The following is a 14026-nucleotide window of genomic DNA, read 5'->3' as shown; positions in this document are numbered from 1 at the left end:
CCTCCGAAAAAGAACCCCGCACCGGCAGGGGGGAAGGAAGGGCGAATAAGGCCAGTAGCAAGTGAGTCCTAAATGTACTGCGTCATGGCTTTTTGCCCGTGGCCCGACAGGTGATACAAACGTCCCCGGGGGGGCGAGGACCCGGGTAGGAGGTCGATGGCGCAGTCATATGGCCGATGATCAGGTAAGGAGGAAGCTCGGGCCTTGCTAAATACCTGACCTAGGTCATGATACACAGAGGGAATTGAGTCAAGGTCCAAGGTCTCAAAAGAACCAGAGGCTGATGGCTAAACTAAACAGTGGGAATGGCAGAAGGTTCCCCAGTCCAAGACTTCACCCGTGGACCAATACACGCGGGGGTTGTGTTTCTGCAACCAGGGAAAACCGAGCATGACCGGGGTGTGAGGGGAAGAAATGACCAAAAAGGATAGCCACTCCTGATGTTGATCGGCTTTGTGCGACAGGTCGCCTGATAAAGGGATGGCCATCGAGGGCTTGAACTTGAAGGGTGGCTGGCAAGGTTTCGGTCTGCTGAACAACTGCTCAACTAGATCCTGATCCAGAAATCATTCAGTCTGCCCCTGAATCCACAAAAGCCGCAAGCTGGTGCTCCTGTCCCCCATAAAGGATGCGGATGTCTAGGAGTGGTTTGGAGAGGGAAGGAAGGATTTGGCTCGGCGAGGACCTCCCCATCAGTGACAAACCCGGTCTTTTACTGGGCAGGAAACCGCCATGTGTCCCGCCTACCCGCAGTAGAGACACAAGCCTCTGGAGCGACGCCTCTCCTTTTCATTAGGGATAGGTGTGGGCAGCTATGACGATCGGAGTGCCGAGGGGTGTGCTCCAAACGCCGCTCCTGCAGGTGTCTGTCAATTCGCGTAGCGAGGGCAATGAGGCCATTTAAGCCCGATGGAAGTTCCCGGGCGGCTAACTCATCTTTAACTTCAGCAGCCAAACCACAATAGAAAGGTGTCATAGAGGGCAGTGGGGTTTCATCCGCTATCCATGGCAGCGGTGTGGAACTCAGCGGCAAATTCAGCCACCGAACGCCTACCTTGAGTGGCAGAAAACGGCAAGTGAGCCGCATTGTGACGAGGAGTGGCGGAGTTGAAAATTTTCCGCAGTTTGCCGGAGAAGGCGGAGAAAGGCATGCAGTGGGGGGTCTGGTTCTCCCACTCAGCGGTGGCCCACTGGAGAGCGGGACCTGATAGCAGGGAAATAACATAGGCCACCTTGGCTACTTCGGTGGGAAAAGAAGAGGGTTGAAGTTGAAAGATAATGCCGCACTGAGTGAGGAAGGGGGACAGTGTCCTTGTTCCCCGGAGAAACGTGCCGGTGGCATTAGGTGAGGTTCACGGGAACTAACCACGACCGGAGCAGGTTCCATCTCGGTTGATGGTGCAGGTGAGGCGACGGGTGTGGCTACAGCCGAGGTACTGGGATTTTGAGCCACGCGCTGCATGAAATCTTGAAGTGCCGAACCAATCTCACGTAGCTGCCAATCATGGGTGACGCAGATTTGCTTCAAAAAATCTATACTCTCCCTTAAATCCTGTGCGTCCGTGGGGTCCATAGTAGTGCGAGAGGAAGGACCCAAATGCAGGACACAGGAAAAATTCAAAAGGCAGTCTTTTAATTAGGGAAAAAAACAAAGAGGCAATACAAACTGTCCGAAAACTAATGCACTTGTCTTAAAAAGAGCATGAAAAAAACAGAGAGCAGAAAAACAAAAACAACAAACCAGGAGCAGGGCAGAAGAGACCGAAAGAACACAGAAAACAATAACAAACAAACACCAAAAAACGGCAGAAAATCTAAAACTGCCGGCAGAAATGGAAATCATTGCATGAGCTCATTAATATCTCCAGAAATCATTTTCTTTGAACACAGTTTGCCTTGTCATCCACAAATGCTGGTTAAATCCCTATCATGCAAAAAAGAAGGCATGCGTGAACATGAACTAGAAATGCCACTATCCTCTTTCAAAAAGCTTAATTAAAATGTACATGGAAAAGTAGAAAACTGTTCTGTGGTCAGGCGAATTTCTTTTTGGAAACAATGGACACCACGTCCTCTGGACTAAAGAGGAGAGGGACCATCTGACTGATGCTAGAGTTGCTTCCAACAAAGGACACCCACACTGTTGAGCAGCTAGATACATATGGGACAACATTCCTCTCTCAAAACTTTAGCAACTGATCACCTCAGTTTCCAGATGCATACAGACAGAAGACATGATGCTACACAGTGGTAAACATTGCTCTGTCCCTTTTTATTTTTTTTTAAGACCTGTTGCAGCCATCAAATTTAAAAGGCCTTTTTTCCCTTGAAATAATATATTTCCCCATTTTATACATTTGTTGTATTTTTTTTGTTAGTTTTATTGTTAATAGAATATAGATTTTTTACATTTGCAAATAATTGCATTCTGTTTTTATTTACAATTTCGACAATGTTCAAACCTTTTTGGAATTAGGGTCATTATATATCAGCTAATCAGTCACTGCTAAGAGCTTCATGACTGAATAGATTGCTGATAATTTTATGCGTGTAAATGTGTGCAATATGCATTGAGGATGTTATGAAATTGCAATTGAACGAGCAGAGTTACGTCGTGTCCCCAGGTGCCGAAGCCCACAGGGGTAAAGAAGGGCTGGCAGAGGGCTCTAGCTGTTGTGTGTGACTTCAAGCTATTTCTGTATGAACTCGGTGAAACCAAAACCACTCAGCCCAGTGTGATAGTGAGCCAAGTCATTGACATGAGGTGAGCACTAATCCTAGTTCCGGCAAAATGTTTCCCTGGCATTTCACTGACATGCTTCTCTTGTTAATTTAGAGACGAAGAGTTTTCAGTGAGCTCTGTCTTGGCCTCGGATGTCATCCACGCCAACAGGAAGGACATTCCGTGTATATTCCGGGTACGAGGGTTGGGTTTTTCGTGTGTGTTACACACTGTAAAAGAAAGTATTATTACTTTTTTAAACACTGCAAAACTAACAAATAACCTTTATAAATTGCACTACTGCAGTCTTTGGACTACTGTATATTTTTATACACACACTACCACAACTGTAAACACGCCTCTAATACACTTATAAATACACCGATCAGGTATGACATCATAACATTATGAGTGGTGAAGTGAATAACACTGATTATCTCTTCATCGTGGCACCTGTTAGTGAGTAAATATATTTAATAGGCAAAAAGTGAACATTTTGTCCCCAAAGTTGACAGCGTCATGGGTTACCGACATCCATCAGACGAACTCGTGTAGCTCAAAATGCTGAAGAAGTCAATGATGTTAATGTTCGATGAGTCACAACTGTTTTAGCAGCAAAAGGGGGACCAACAAAATATTAGGCAGGTGGTCATAATGTTATGCCTCATTGGTGTATATGATATAATATGATATGATATGATATCATATATTTTAGTACGGTTAATCTGCACAAATTCTTTGTAGATAACTTAAATAAAGAGCTGTTATATGTATAGTCATGTAAAAATAAGAGTAGTTTTATATATAATACAAATCAGAAAAGACATCAGCAATGACCTTACAGACACCAGTGTTGCTGCACATCAATCTGGTAGGGGTTATAAGGCCATTTCCAAACAATATAAAGTCCATTATTCTACATTGAGGAAAATCGTTTACAAGTCAGTTTCCAGTCTTCTCATGAGTGGTCCATCCCAGCAAATTCACCCCAAGGTAAGAGTGTGCAAAAAAAAAACTAGAGATATGAAATGTGAAAGTTCATGACAGTACATTTAGAAAAAAATTTAAGAAGTATGGTTTAATCTCAAGGATTTGAAAGGAGAAAGTCTATTGTTTCAAAGTATAATTCTTCCACAGAATAGATGGTTATACGGAACACGATTACTTCAAGTTCAAAAGGTGGATTTTTATGATGTCCTGATATCTAAAATTCTAGAATTTAAAGTGGGAGCACTTGCATATTCAAATGACTGCTTTTTGAACATCCCATTTCACATTTAGTCCCAATTTGCTGTTATAATTAACTACAGTATTCTGGGAAGATGTTCCAGAATACTGTAGTTAATTATAACTACAGTATTCTGGGAAGATGTTCCATTTCGGGCTCATTCTCACATCAATAGGGTGATGGTAAATTCAGGGACTGATGTAGGTGAGGTAAGGAGGCCTGGGGTGCAGTCAGTTCACATTCATCCCAAAGGTGTTCAAGAGGGTTTATAGATCTATAGCAGGAGATCTTCCACCCCAACCCAGATAAAGCATATATTCAAAAGGTTGGCTTTGTTCACAGGAATATTTTTATGCTGGAAAAGGTTTGTGTCTCCTGGTTCAATCAATGGAAAATCGTATTCTATGCAATTGTTTGCCTCAAGCTTTGTGGTAACAGTTTGGGGAGAAACCACAAATGCCTGTAAAAGTCATAATTACTTATTACTAGGAGAATCGAATCGAATATTTAATGATCATAATATCGTTTTGCTGTTTACATTATCTTTGTGAGAAACGTCAATATATCTTTCCCTAATGCTCATGTGTCTTAACTTGAACTACTTGTTGTGGGCATGTTTTTTACTTTCAAAATCCCATGTGGTCTAGGGTTAGGGTTAGGGTTAGGGTTTAGGGTTAGGGTTAGGGTTAGGGTTAATTAATAAAAGCCACTTATTAACTAATGCATCTTTCAGCAGATACTATACATAGATATTGATAGTAAATTGTACAAAATGTAATTTTCTTTTTTTTTTTTTTCTCTTACAGGTAACAGCATCTCATCTGTCCTCCCTGTGCCAGAAGACGTCCATTCTGATTCTGGCTGATAGCGATCATGAGCGCACCAAGTGGGTGAATCTTCTGCTTGAGCTGCATCGCATTCTCAAAAAGAACAAGCTAAAGGATCGCTCCGTCTACGTGCCCAAAGAAGCTTATGATAGCGCGCTGCCTCTCATCAAAACCACCCAGTCTGCTGCTATTATAGGTCCTGCACTAGCGCACATCCAAAAAGACTATGCTATAAGGCTCGTGTCTGATGTTTTCTTATTTATTTATATCGTTTTTTTCTCCATTGTTTTTCTCCTCAATAGACCATGAGCGTGTGGCTCTCGGGAATGAGGAAGGCCTTTACGTGGTCCATGTCACCAAAGATGGCAAGTAGAGATTGAAAAATGCCTAAATCAGAACTCAGGAACCACGATTTGATAAATTTGTTGAAATCCAAGGTGCGATTACGCAAACATAAATGTAACACAAACTCCACACGTTTGTGGCACAGAGATCATCCGTGTGGGCGACAACAAGAAAGTGCACCATGTGGAGCTGATGCCTTCCGAGCAACTGCTAGCCCTGATCTCAGGCAGGAACCGTCACGTGCGTCTCGTGCCAATGGTTGGTCTTGATGGCCGTGACACCGACTCCTTTAAACTGCTCGAGACGAAAGGGTGTCAGCTGCTGGCATCGGGAAAACCTCGCCAATCCGCCCACACGTGCCTGTGTGTGGCCATGAAGCGGCAGGTCATCTGCTATGAGCTTAACAAGAGCAAAGTGCGGCACCAGCGACTCCGTGAGATTCAGGTAACCACCCTGTATGTCATTTTTAAGTTGTTGCTAAAATTATGATTAGCTTACACACACAAACACATGAAATGAGCTTGAGTCATCTATTGAGTGGTTGGGGCAGTTTGTGGACTGCAGAGGGCCAGTGAGGGGGGGTTGGGGCAGTTTGTGGATTGCAGAGCATCCAGTAAGGGTGGGTTGGGGCAGTTTGTGGATTGCAAAGAGCATAGTGAGGTGGAGGGTTCAGTTATGGGGGTTGGGGCAGTTCATGGGCAGCAGGGGGTATAGTGAGGTGAGGGTTGGGACAGTTCGTGGGCTATGAAAGGTAAAGTGAGGGGGGGTTGGGACAGTTTGTGGGCTGCATAGGGTCCAGTAAGGGAGGTTTGTTTTATATTCTGCACCTTAGAGTTGTTCAGCACTCTAATTGTCCATAAATGTTGCTTTACAATGATACCCAAGTTTCAGTTTGTCATGTTGTTATTCCAGGTGCCAGGTGTGGTTCAGTGCATGGCATTTCTGAGCGAGTACCTCGTGGTGGGATTTCAGGGCGGCTTTATGCGCTACAGCCTGCACTCGGACACTCCTCCTGTCAGCCTCCTGCATCCGGATGATCACACGCAGGCCTTCATCACGCAGCAGGGCATGGACGCGTTGTGCGCCTTGGAAATCTCCAGCAAGGAGCTGCTGCTGTGTTTTAGCTGTGTAGGGGTCTGTGTAGACCTCCACGGCCGACGCTCACGCCAGATGGAGCTGATGTGGCCTGCTGTTCCCACCTCCTGCTGTAAGTGGTTTATACCTGCCTTAAAAAATCTGACAGATCTAATCTATGAGATCAGGGTGAAATCTGAAGTAGTCATATGTACAGTACTGGCACAGCTACAGCCTAACATGGATACACTGAAAGAAACAACATCTTATCAAATTAAATGATCTTAATCATATTTAAATATATAGAAATATAAATATTAAACTCATTTCTAGCTTGTAATAGTCCTGCTCTGTTGGCAGATTATATTTTATTTATTTATTCATTTTTAATTTCGAGCTTTTATTTCTTGTTAAATATTATCTGACAATAAAATACAAAACATTAAAGCTTGAAATAAGTACAAATATCTAAAATTTTTTTAAATAATTTTAGATGGTATGGTAATATCATAAAAGGGCAATACTTAATACATTTTACTATATTCAAGATATTTTCCTGTACAACCCTAAATCCAAAAAAGTTGGGAAAAAGTTCAAATGTAAATAAAACCAGAATGCACTGGCTTGCAAATCTCAGAAAACCATATATTTTTTTTTAAATAGAACATAGAAATCATATCAAATGTGTAGCAACACGTCTTCTTTAACAGTCTGTATGGGTCTGAGAACTGAGAAGACCCAATGCTGGAGTTTTAGGAGAGGAATGTTGTGCTATTTGTGTCTCATACAGAATTCTAGTTGCACAACAGTCCTTTTGCTTCACAAAATCTAGACAGCAAAATGTCTAGACAGCAAGCAGGCCAGTTCAGCACCCTGGACTGTTCTACTATAAAGCCCTGCTGCTTTAATATATGCAGTATGCAGTGTCTTGCTAAAACGCCCTCTCTAAAAAAATATATCTTCTGGATAGAAGCATATGTTGCTATGCAACCTATATATACATTTCAGCATTGATGGTGCCTTTCCATATGTGAAAGCTGCCCATTTCATTGGAACTAATGCACTCCCATACCATCATAGATGCATGTTTTTGAACTGAGCGATGGTCCCTCTTCTCTGGTGGATGTGGTTCTCCTGGTATTCTGAACTTGTTCTACAATTAGTAGACAGTCTTTAATAGATTCTTAAAGCTCTGCCCATCTTTTCTTGTGAGGGCCTCTACCCCTTACATAACCAGTTATGTTACTGACCTGTTCCTAATTAACCAATAAGTTGCAAAAATGTTTTTCAGCTGTATCTTTCTAGTAACAATTACTTTTCAAGCCTTTTGTTGTCCCCTTCTTTTTGAGATGTGCTGTGGCCATAAAATTCAAAATTGCCTTATTTCTTTCCTTGAAATGGTACATTTGCTCAGTTTAAACATTTGATATGTTTTCTACGTTCTATTGTGAATAACATATGTTGTTTTAAGAGGTTTTCGAAAAAGATTGCATTCTGTTTTTAATATTTAACTTTTTATATTTTTCCTAATTAGTCGAGTGTTTTGTATTCCTAGCTCTTTAAACCTATTAATGGAAACTTTTAGCTTGTCGTTTTCTTCATCCATGAGCAGATCATTTAGCTTTTTTTCTAAAAATATATGTCATAAGATGAGCAAAATGAAATGACAGTAGAAGCTTGAAATGGGTACAATTGGCATGAAATTGCTTTAAATAATAGGAAATATTGCATATATTTGACTCAACATTCAAGTATTTCCATTTACTAAGACCTTGTTTGTTTCAGGGTTACATAATATATTATAAAGATAATATCTGCTTGAAGCAGTAAAAAATTCAGTATAAATGGTCTTTTTGACTCCTGTTTGGCGTATCTTCTGAACACGCTGCAGGCTACAGCGCCCCCTACCTCTCAGTGTACAGCGAGAATGCGGTGGACGTGTTTGACATCAACACCATGGAATGGATTCAGACCATTCCGCTGAAAAAGGTAAACTGTGTTCCAATTTAATGAACCTAAATAATAATCACAGGAATCATCTGTAGCTTCTGTAGCATGAGGATTACACTTTATGGACAAAAGTATTAGGACACCTGACTTTCAGTTATGTGTGCCAGTTATGTGTGTTTTCTTCTGCCATCTGTTACCACAAAGTTGAACACACAATTTTATAAGACGTCTATGGATGCGGTAGCATGAAATTTTCCCTTTACTTGAACTTGGAGGCGCAAGCCTGTTCCAGTATGATAGAGCCATTGTGCACAAAGCCAGCTTTATGGAGATATGGTGTACATGGGAACATGGTTTGGAATAAGAGATCTTGAGTTAAAGCCTGCTTTAGGCCTCTCAACTCTATTGAACATCTTTTGGATGAACTGGAACGTCAGTATCTGACTTTACTAACACCCTGGTGGCTGAATGAGCACAAAATCTAGTGGAACATCTTCCCAGAAAAGTGGAGATTACTATAACAGGAAATGGGGACTAAAGGTGGAATGTTCATCACAATCGTCTGGTCAGGTGTCCACAAACTTTTGTAACTGTGGTGTATTTCAAAATGAAAGCACAAAGAGTCATTACATAAAGTTGAAGTACACTTTGATGTGCACAGATGCGGCCGCTGAACGTGGACGGATCTCTGAATCTTCTCGGCTCAGAAACAGCCAGGCTCGTCTACTTCAGGAACAAGACTGCAGGTAACGAGCGATCCTTATTTCAGCTCAGTTCAGATTGAGGTGTGTGTTTTTGTTCTGTATTCCCCATGTGTGTGTGTGTGTGTGTGTGTGTGTGTGTGTGTGCTTGTGTCAGAGGGAGACGAGCTTGTGGTACCCGAGGTGTCGGATAACAGCCGCAAGCAGATGGTGCGCAGTATGAACAACAAGAGACGCTTCTCATTCCGCATACCTGAAGAGGAAAGACTACAACAAAGGAGGTGCATCAACCCACCACCACCCCAATCCTCCTGCCCCACCTACTGTACACACACACACACACACACACACACACACACACACACACACACACACACACACACGCAATTCAAAAGCGCTACATGCGTCTCACTGGGCATATTGCACAATAGTTTGCCTTTCTATGTCGCTACACACTCCTGTTAGCACTGTTACACGTTCACACTATTTATATCAGTCATACTTCACAGCAGCTGTTGAATCCCGGATAAGGATGTAATAAAAAGAGATCATAGAAAGGCACAAATATATGCCACAGAAATATGTACACATGTACAGGAAACAACTATCTACACGTAATTTGGTTACTTTGCAACTGTGAGAAGGAAAACGTGCTTTTTAAAAAATATATTAGGACTTAATAAAGTTAGATACACACCTTTTCAAAAGGTTATCATGTTGTAGACCTCATTCTAGATGTATTACCATTTGCCGTTATAAGAAGCGCCACTCTTTGCAACGGTGGACAGTAAGGAAGGAAATGTATTTTTTTACTGTACTTAAGAAGCTTCACGTACAGTATCTATATTCGAACTCGTCAAAACACCCGTGACCTCCTTTGTGTGATTTTTTTTAAGGTAGTTAAAAGAAGGTTTTAGGCTCATAAATATTTAAATAGATAAAAATCAGTGTTTAACTCATTAATATTATTCTATTAATAGATCAGTGTGCTGAGAGTAACATCAGAGTCTTTTCACATAAACTGAGTTGGGTATTAACTAAGCAAAGGGTATTGTGAAAAATTATAATAGGAACATTACAGCCATAATAAATCATAGCACTTTGGATATTTTACTCAAGTCTAAAGGGAGCACTTTTACTTTTACTGGAGTCATAAATTTAAAGATTTTATCTCTACTTTTTTTTTAAATACATGATTTGTGCACTTCATCCACTACTGCAATTCTGTGAAGTATTTCCACTAGATTGTAGTGGTGATTTGTAATGGGGGTCAGGTTCTTTTCAGGCTTTTGATTTCTTTGCCAAGTCGTGTCTTCATGGAGTTTGCTTTGAGTATGAGATTGCTGCGATGCTGGAATGTTGTTTTTGGCCTCCTAGTTTTGTGTAAAAATGGAATGGAAAAATGGAAGAGCAAAAAAGGCAATTTTGGGATTCTAACATTGTTTGAAGAAGAGCTACATGTTATGGTCGGGTGTCCACATACTTTTGGCCGTACCACTGTATTATTGTGTGCTTTTTTTTTTTTGAGGCAGAAGGAGTTTATAACACATGGTCTCATGCATGTGTTGTTTTTTTTATTTATTTTTTTAGAGAGATGCTGAGGGACCCAGAGAAGAGAAGCAAGCTGATCTCCAACCCCACCAACTTCAACCATGTGGCTCACATGGGACCTGGAGACGGCATGCAGATTCTCAAGGACCTACCCATGGTACAGGTTTTATTATCATTTTTTATTCATTAAGACTCTTGTGCTAAGCATTTGATCTGATAGATTATTACACTCATTCTCTCATTATCACTCACTTTCTTGTGTTTTCTTCGTTGTCCTGTAGAACGTGCGTGCTCAGGAGAACCGGTCTGGCTTCAGTGGCTCAGTCAGCATCCCGTCCTTAACGAAGAACCGGACTGAACCCGGTCGCTCCATGAGTGCCAGCAGTGGCCTGGGTATACGTGAGTTTTTCCATCCTAGACATGCTATAACCACCCTAAAGACTCCTACAAGTCCACAAAGACATTACCATATTCCTTTTCTCTTCTTCTGTGACAATCTGTGCTTTTATATTATTAAAGATTAATGAATAAAGATGGATGGTGGAACAGAAAAACAACAATTATGCATATATATATATATATATATATATATATATATATATATATATATATATATATATATATATATATATATATATATATATATATATAGTGAGGATAATAAGTATTTGAACACCCTGCTATTTTGCAAGTTCTCCCACTTAGAAATCATGGAGGGGTCTAAAATTGTCATCGTAGGTGCATGTCCACTGTGAGAGACATAATCTAAAAAAAAAAATCCAGAAACCACAATATATGATTTATAAACTATTTATTTGTATGATGCAGCTGCAAATAAGTATTTGAACACCTGAGAAAGTCAATGTTAATATTTGGTACAGTAGCCTTTGTTTGCAATTACAGAGGTCAAACGTTTCCTGTAGTTTTTCACCAGGTTTGCACACACTGCAGGAGGGATTTTGGCCCACTCCTCCACACAGATCTTCTCTAGATCAGTCAGGTTTCTGGCCTGTCTGAGAAACACGGAATTTGAGCTCCCTCCAAAGATTCTCTATTGGGTTTAGGTCTGGAGACTGGCTAGGCCACGCCAGAACCTTGATATGCTTCTTACAGAGCCACTCCTTGGTTATCCTGGCTGTGTGCTTCGGGTCATTGTCATGTTGGAAGACCCAGCCTCGACCCATCTTCAATGCTCTAACTGAGGGAAGGAGGTTGTTCCCCAAAATCTCGCAATACATGGCCCCGGTCATCCTCTCCTTAATACAGTGCAGTCGCCCTGTCCCATGTGCAGAAAAACACCCCCAAAGCATGATGCTACCACCCCCATGCTTCACAGTAGTGATGGTGTTCTTGGGATGGTACTCATCATTCTTCTTCCTCCAAACACGTTTAGTGGAATTATGGCCCAAAAGTTCTATTTTGGTCTCATCTGACCAGATGACTTTCTCCCATGACTCCTCTGGATCATCCAAATGGTCATTGGCAAACTTAAGACGTGCCTGGACATGTGCTGGTTTAAGCAGGGGAACCTTCCGTGCCATGCATGATTTCAAACCATGACGTCTTAGTGTATTACCAACAGTAACCTTGGAAACGGTGGTCCCAGCTATTTTCAGGTCAAGCTCCTCCCGTGTAGTTCTGGGCTGATTTCTCACCTTCCTTAGGATCATTGAGACCCCACGAGGTGAGATCTTGCATGGAGCCCCAGTCCGAGGGAGATTAACGGTCATGTTTAGCTTCTTCTATTTTCTAATGATTGCTCCAACAGTGGATCTTTTTTCACCAAGCTGCTTGGCAATTTCCCCGTAGCCCTTTTCAGCCTTGTGGAGGTGTACAATTTTGTTTCTAGTGTCTTTGGACAGCTCTTTGGTCTTGGCCATGTTAGTAGTTGGATTCTTACTGATTGTATGGGGTGGACAGGTGTCTTTATGCAGCTAACGACCTCAAACAGGTGCATCTAATTTAGGATATTAAATGTAGTGGAGGTGGACATTTTAAAGGCAGACTAACAGGTCATTGAGGGTCAGAATTCTAGCTGATAGACAGGTGTTCAAATACTTATTTGCAGCTGTATCATACAAATAAATAGTTTAAAAATCATATATTGTGATTTCTGAAATTTTTTTTTTAGATAATGTCTCTCACAGTGGACATGCACCTACGATGACAATTTCAGACCCCTCCATGATTTCTAAGTGGGAGAACTTGCAAAATAGCAGGGTGTTCAAATACTTATTTTCCTCACTGTATATATATATATATATATATATATATATATATATATATATATATATATATATATATATATATATATATAAAACAAAATGGTCTTTTCAGTATTGATTTATATTTTTATGTCAAAGATTCAGCATCACCCTTTGCTCCAGGGGTGCCATATCGTGGCTGACTCTGCGCTCTGACCCAAGCATCCTAACATCAAGGGGATATGCGAAACAAGAGTTTCATTGTGTTGTGACAAGTAAAAAGCCCCTTTCATCACCAAAATGTTTCAACAGATCTGTCACTCACTGGATCACTGTTTTTGGCACCATTCTGAGCAAACTCTCATGACTGCTGTCTGTCGAACCCAGGAGATCAGCAGTAACACTCAAGCCAGTGTGCCTGGTAGCAACAACCATTCCACAGTTGACCTGACTAAAATCAGCTATAATACAGCACTCTTTTAGAACTGAAGGTTAAGGGCCTTGTTTAGGGCCCCAAGAGTGGCAACTTGGCAATACCGGGGATTGAACCCCCGACCTCCTGATCATTACCCCAGACCCATAACCACTCTGTACCACCTCTCTATCGCTGCATGAACGAGTACTGCAAGACTTGAAAGAAATGGCGATTATTTCGAAAAACAAATCCAAACATATTTGATCGCAGTTCAAAAAACATTCAGCGTGCTTCTTTGGAAACAGCGACAAATATTCAGTCTCTTCCTGTCTCTCAGGTTCCTCCTCTCAGAATGGCAGCGCTCTGAGGAGGGAGCTCTCGAGCAGTAGCTACAGCTCCAAACGTCAAACCATGACCTCTCCATCTGAGAGCTCTCTGTCGTCTGGTGGAGGCATGGATGCAGGAGACGCACAGCTTTCTCAGTTTGACCGGGAGGTGAGTAACATAGGCACAAAAATTTCGTAGTAGAACATCTCTATGGGGGCGGGGGGGTGTCACGTCATCATTCAAAAAAAATTTAAATGGTTACATCATGTTAGCAAATACCTGATAATTATTTAAGTGAATTGACATAATAGCGGATGGCTTCTCATAGTTTTCTCCTCATCAATCCCCAGAACTTCTCATTCAGCAAATATCCCATCCTGTCCTATAAGAGTCTGTACATATAAGTTTTTTTTTATTCATCCTGCATTTGGGCCTTAGTTCCTGCTACACCACCACACACCCATACTGTAGCATGCTGTATCCTTAACCCTGGTATGAAAGGCAATTCTGGGCTCTCAGTGTACCTTTACTTCCCAGTGGCAGGCTGTCTCGCCCTCGGAGAAGACGCCCGACCTGAAACGGGCTTTAAGGACCCTGCTTAGTAAGATGAAGGTAAATGCGAAGCGCTCGCCATTTAAATCACCCCCCCCATTCCGTCTACCGAGAACAACTATTTTAAAAA

The 14026-nt window shown here is 41.6% G+C and overlaps 2 protein-coding genes across 8 annotated transcripts in view; one reads left to right on the top strand and one right to left on the bottom strand.

Moving 5' to 3' along the window:
- The window catches only part of LOC310738067 (uncharacterized protein), a gene marked incomplete at its 3' end in the record, with an annotated part of 255387 nt that overhangs the window by 20998 nt on the left and 220363 nt on the right, over positions 1-14026 (bottom strand). The gene's annotated exons all lie outside the window — the stretch shown is intronic.
- Positions 1-14026, top strand: part of cdc42bpab (CDC42 binding protein kinase alpha (DMPK-like) b) — a 106780-nt gene that overhangs the window by 88473 nt on the left and 4281 nt on the right. For 3 of the 7 annotated variants that reach the window (XR_014536976.1, XM_083562921.1, XM_083562920.1), the window contains exons 27-39: positions 2625-2764; positions 2837-2918; positions 4757-4973; positions 5080-5142; positions 5268-5566; positions 6035-6329; positions 8088-8185; positions 8808-8892; positions 9005-9128; positions 10438-10555; positions 10680-10797; positions 13355-13512; positions 13882-13956. Coding sequence is in view for 6 of the 7 variants with exons in the window: in XM_083562921.1 (XP_083419047.1) it covers positions 2625-2764; positions 2837-2918; positions 4757-4973; positions 5080-5142; positions 5268-5566; positions 6035-6329; positions 8088-8185; positions 8808-8892; positions 9005-9128; positions 10438-10555; positions 10680-10797; positions 13355-13512; positions 13882-13956 (1872 nt within the window). In the remaining variant the exon portion in view is untranslated. The remainder of the gene's footprint in view (positions 1-2624; positions 2765-2836; positions 2919-4756; positions 4974-5079; positions 5143-5267; positions 5567-6034; positions 6330-8087; positions 8186-8807; positions 8893-9004; positions 9129-10437; positions 10556-10679; positions 10798-13354; positions 13513-13881; positions 13957-14026) is intronic. The other 4 variants (XM_083562925.1, XM_083562924.1, XM_083562923.1 and 1 more) reach the window with 2 other exon arrangements.

The sequence above is a fragment of the Silurus aristotelis genome (genome assembly GCF_946808225.1).
Source record: "Silurus aristotelis genome assembly, chromosome: 15".
NCBI lineage: Eukaryota > Metazoa > Chordata > Actinopteri > Siluriformes > Siluridae > Silurus > Silurus aristotelis.
The sequence above is the reverse complement of the archived record's forward strand: the minus strand, read 5'-3'. Positions and strand labels throughout refer to the sequence as shown.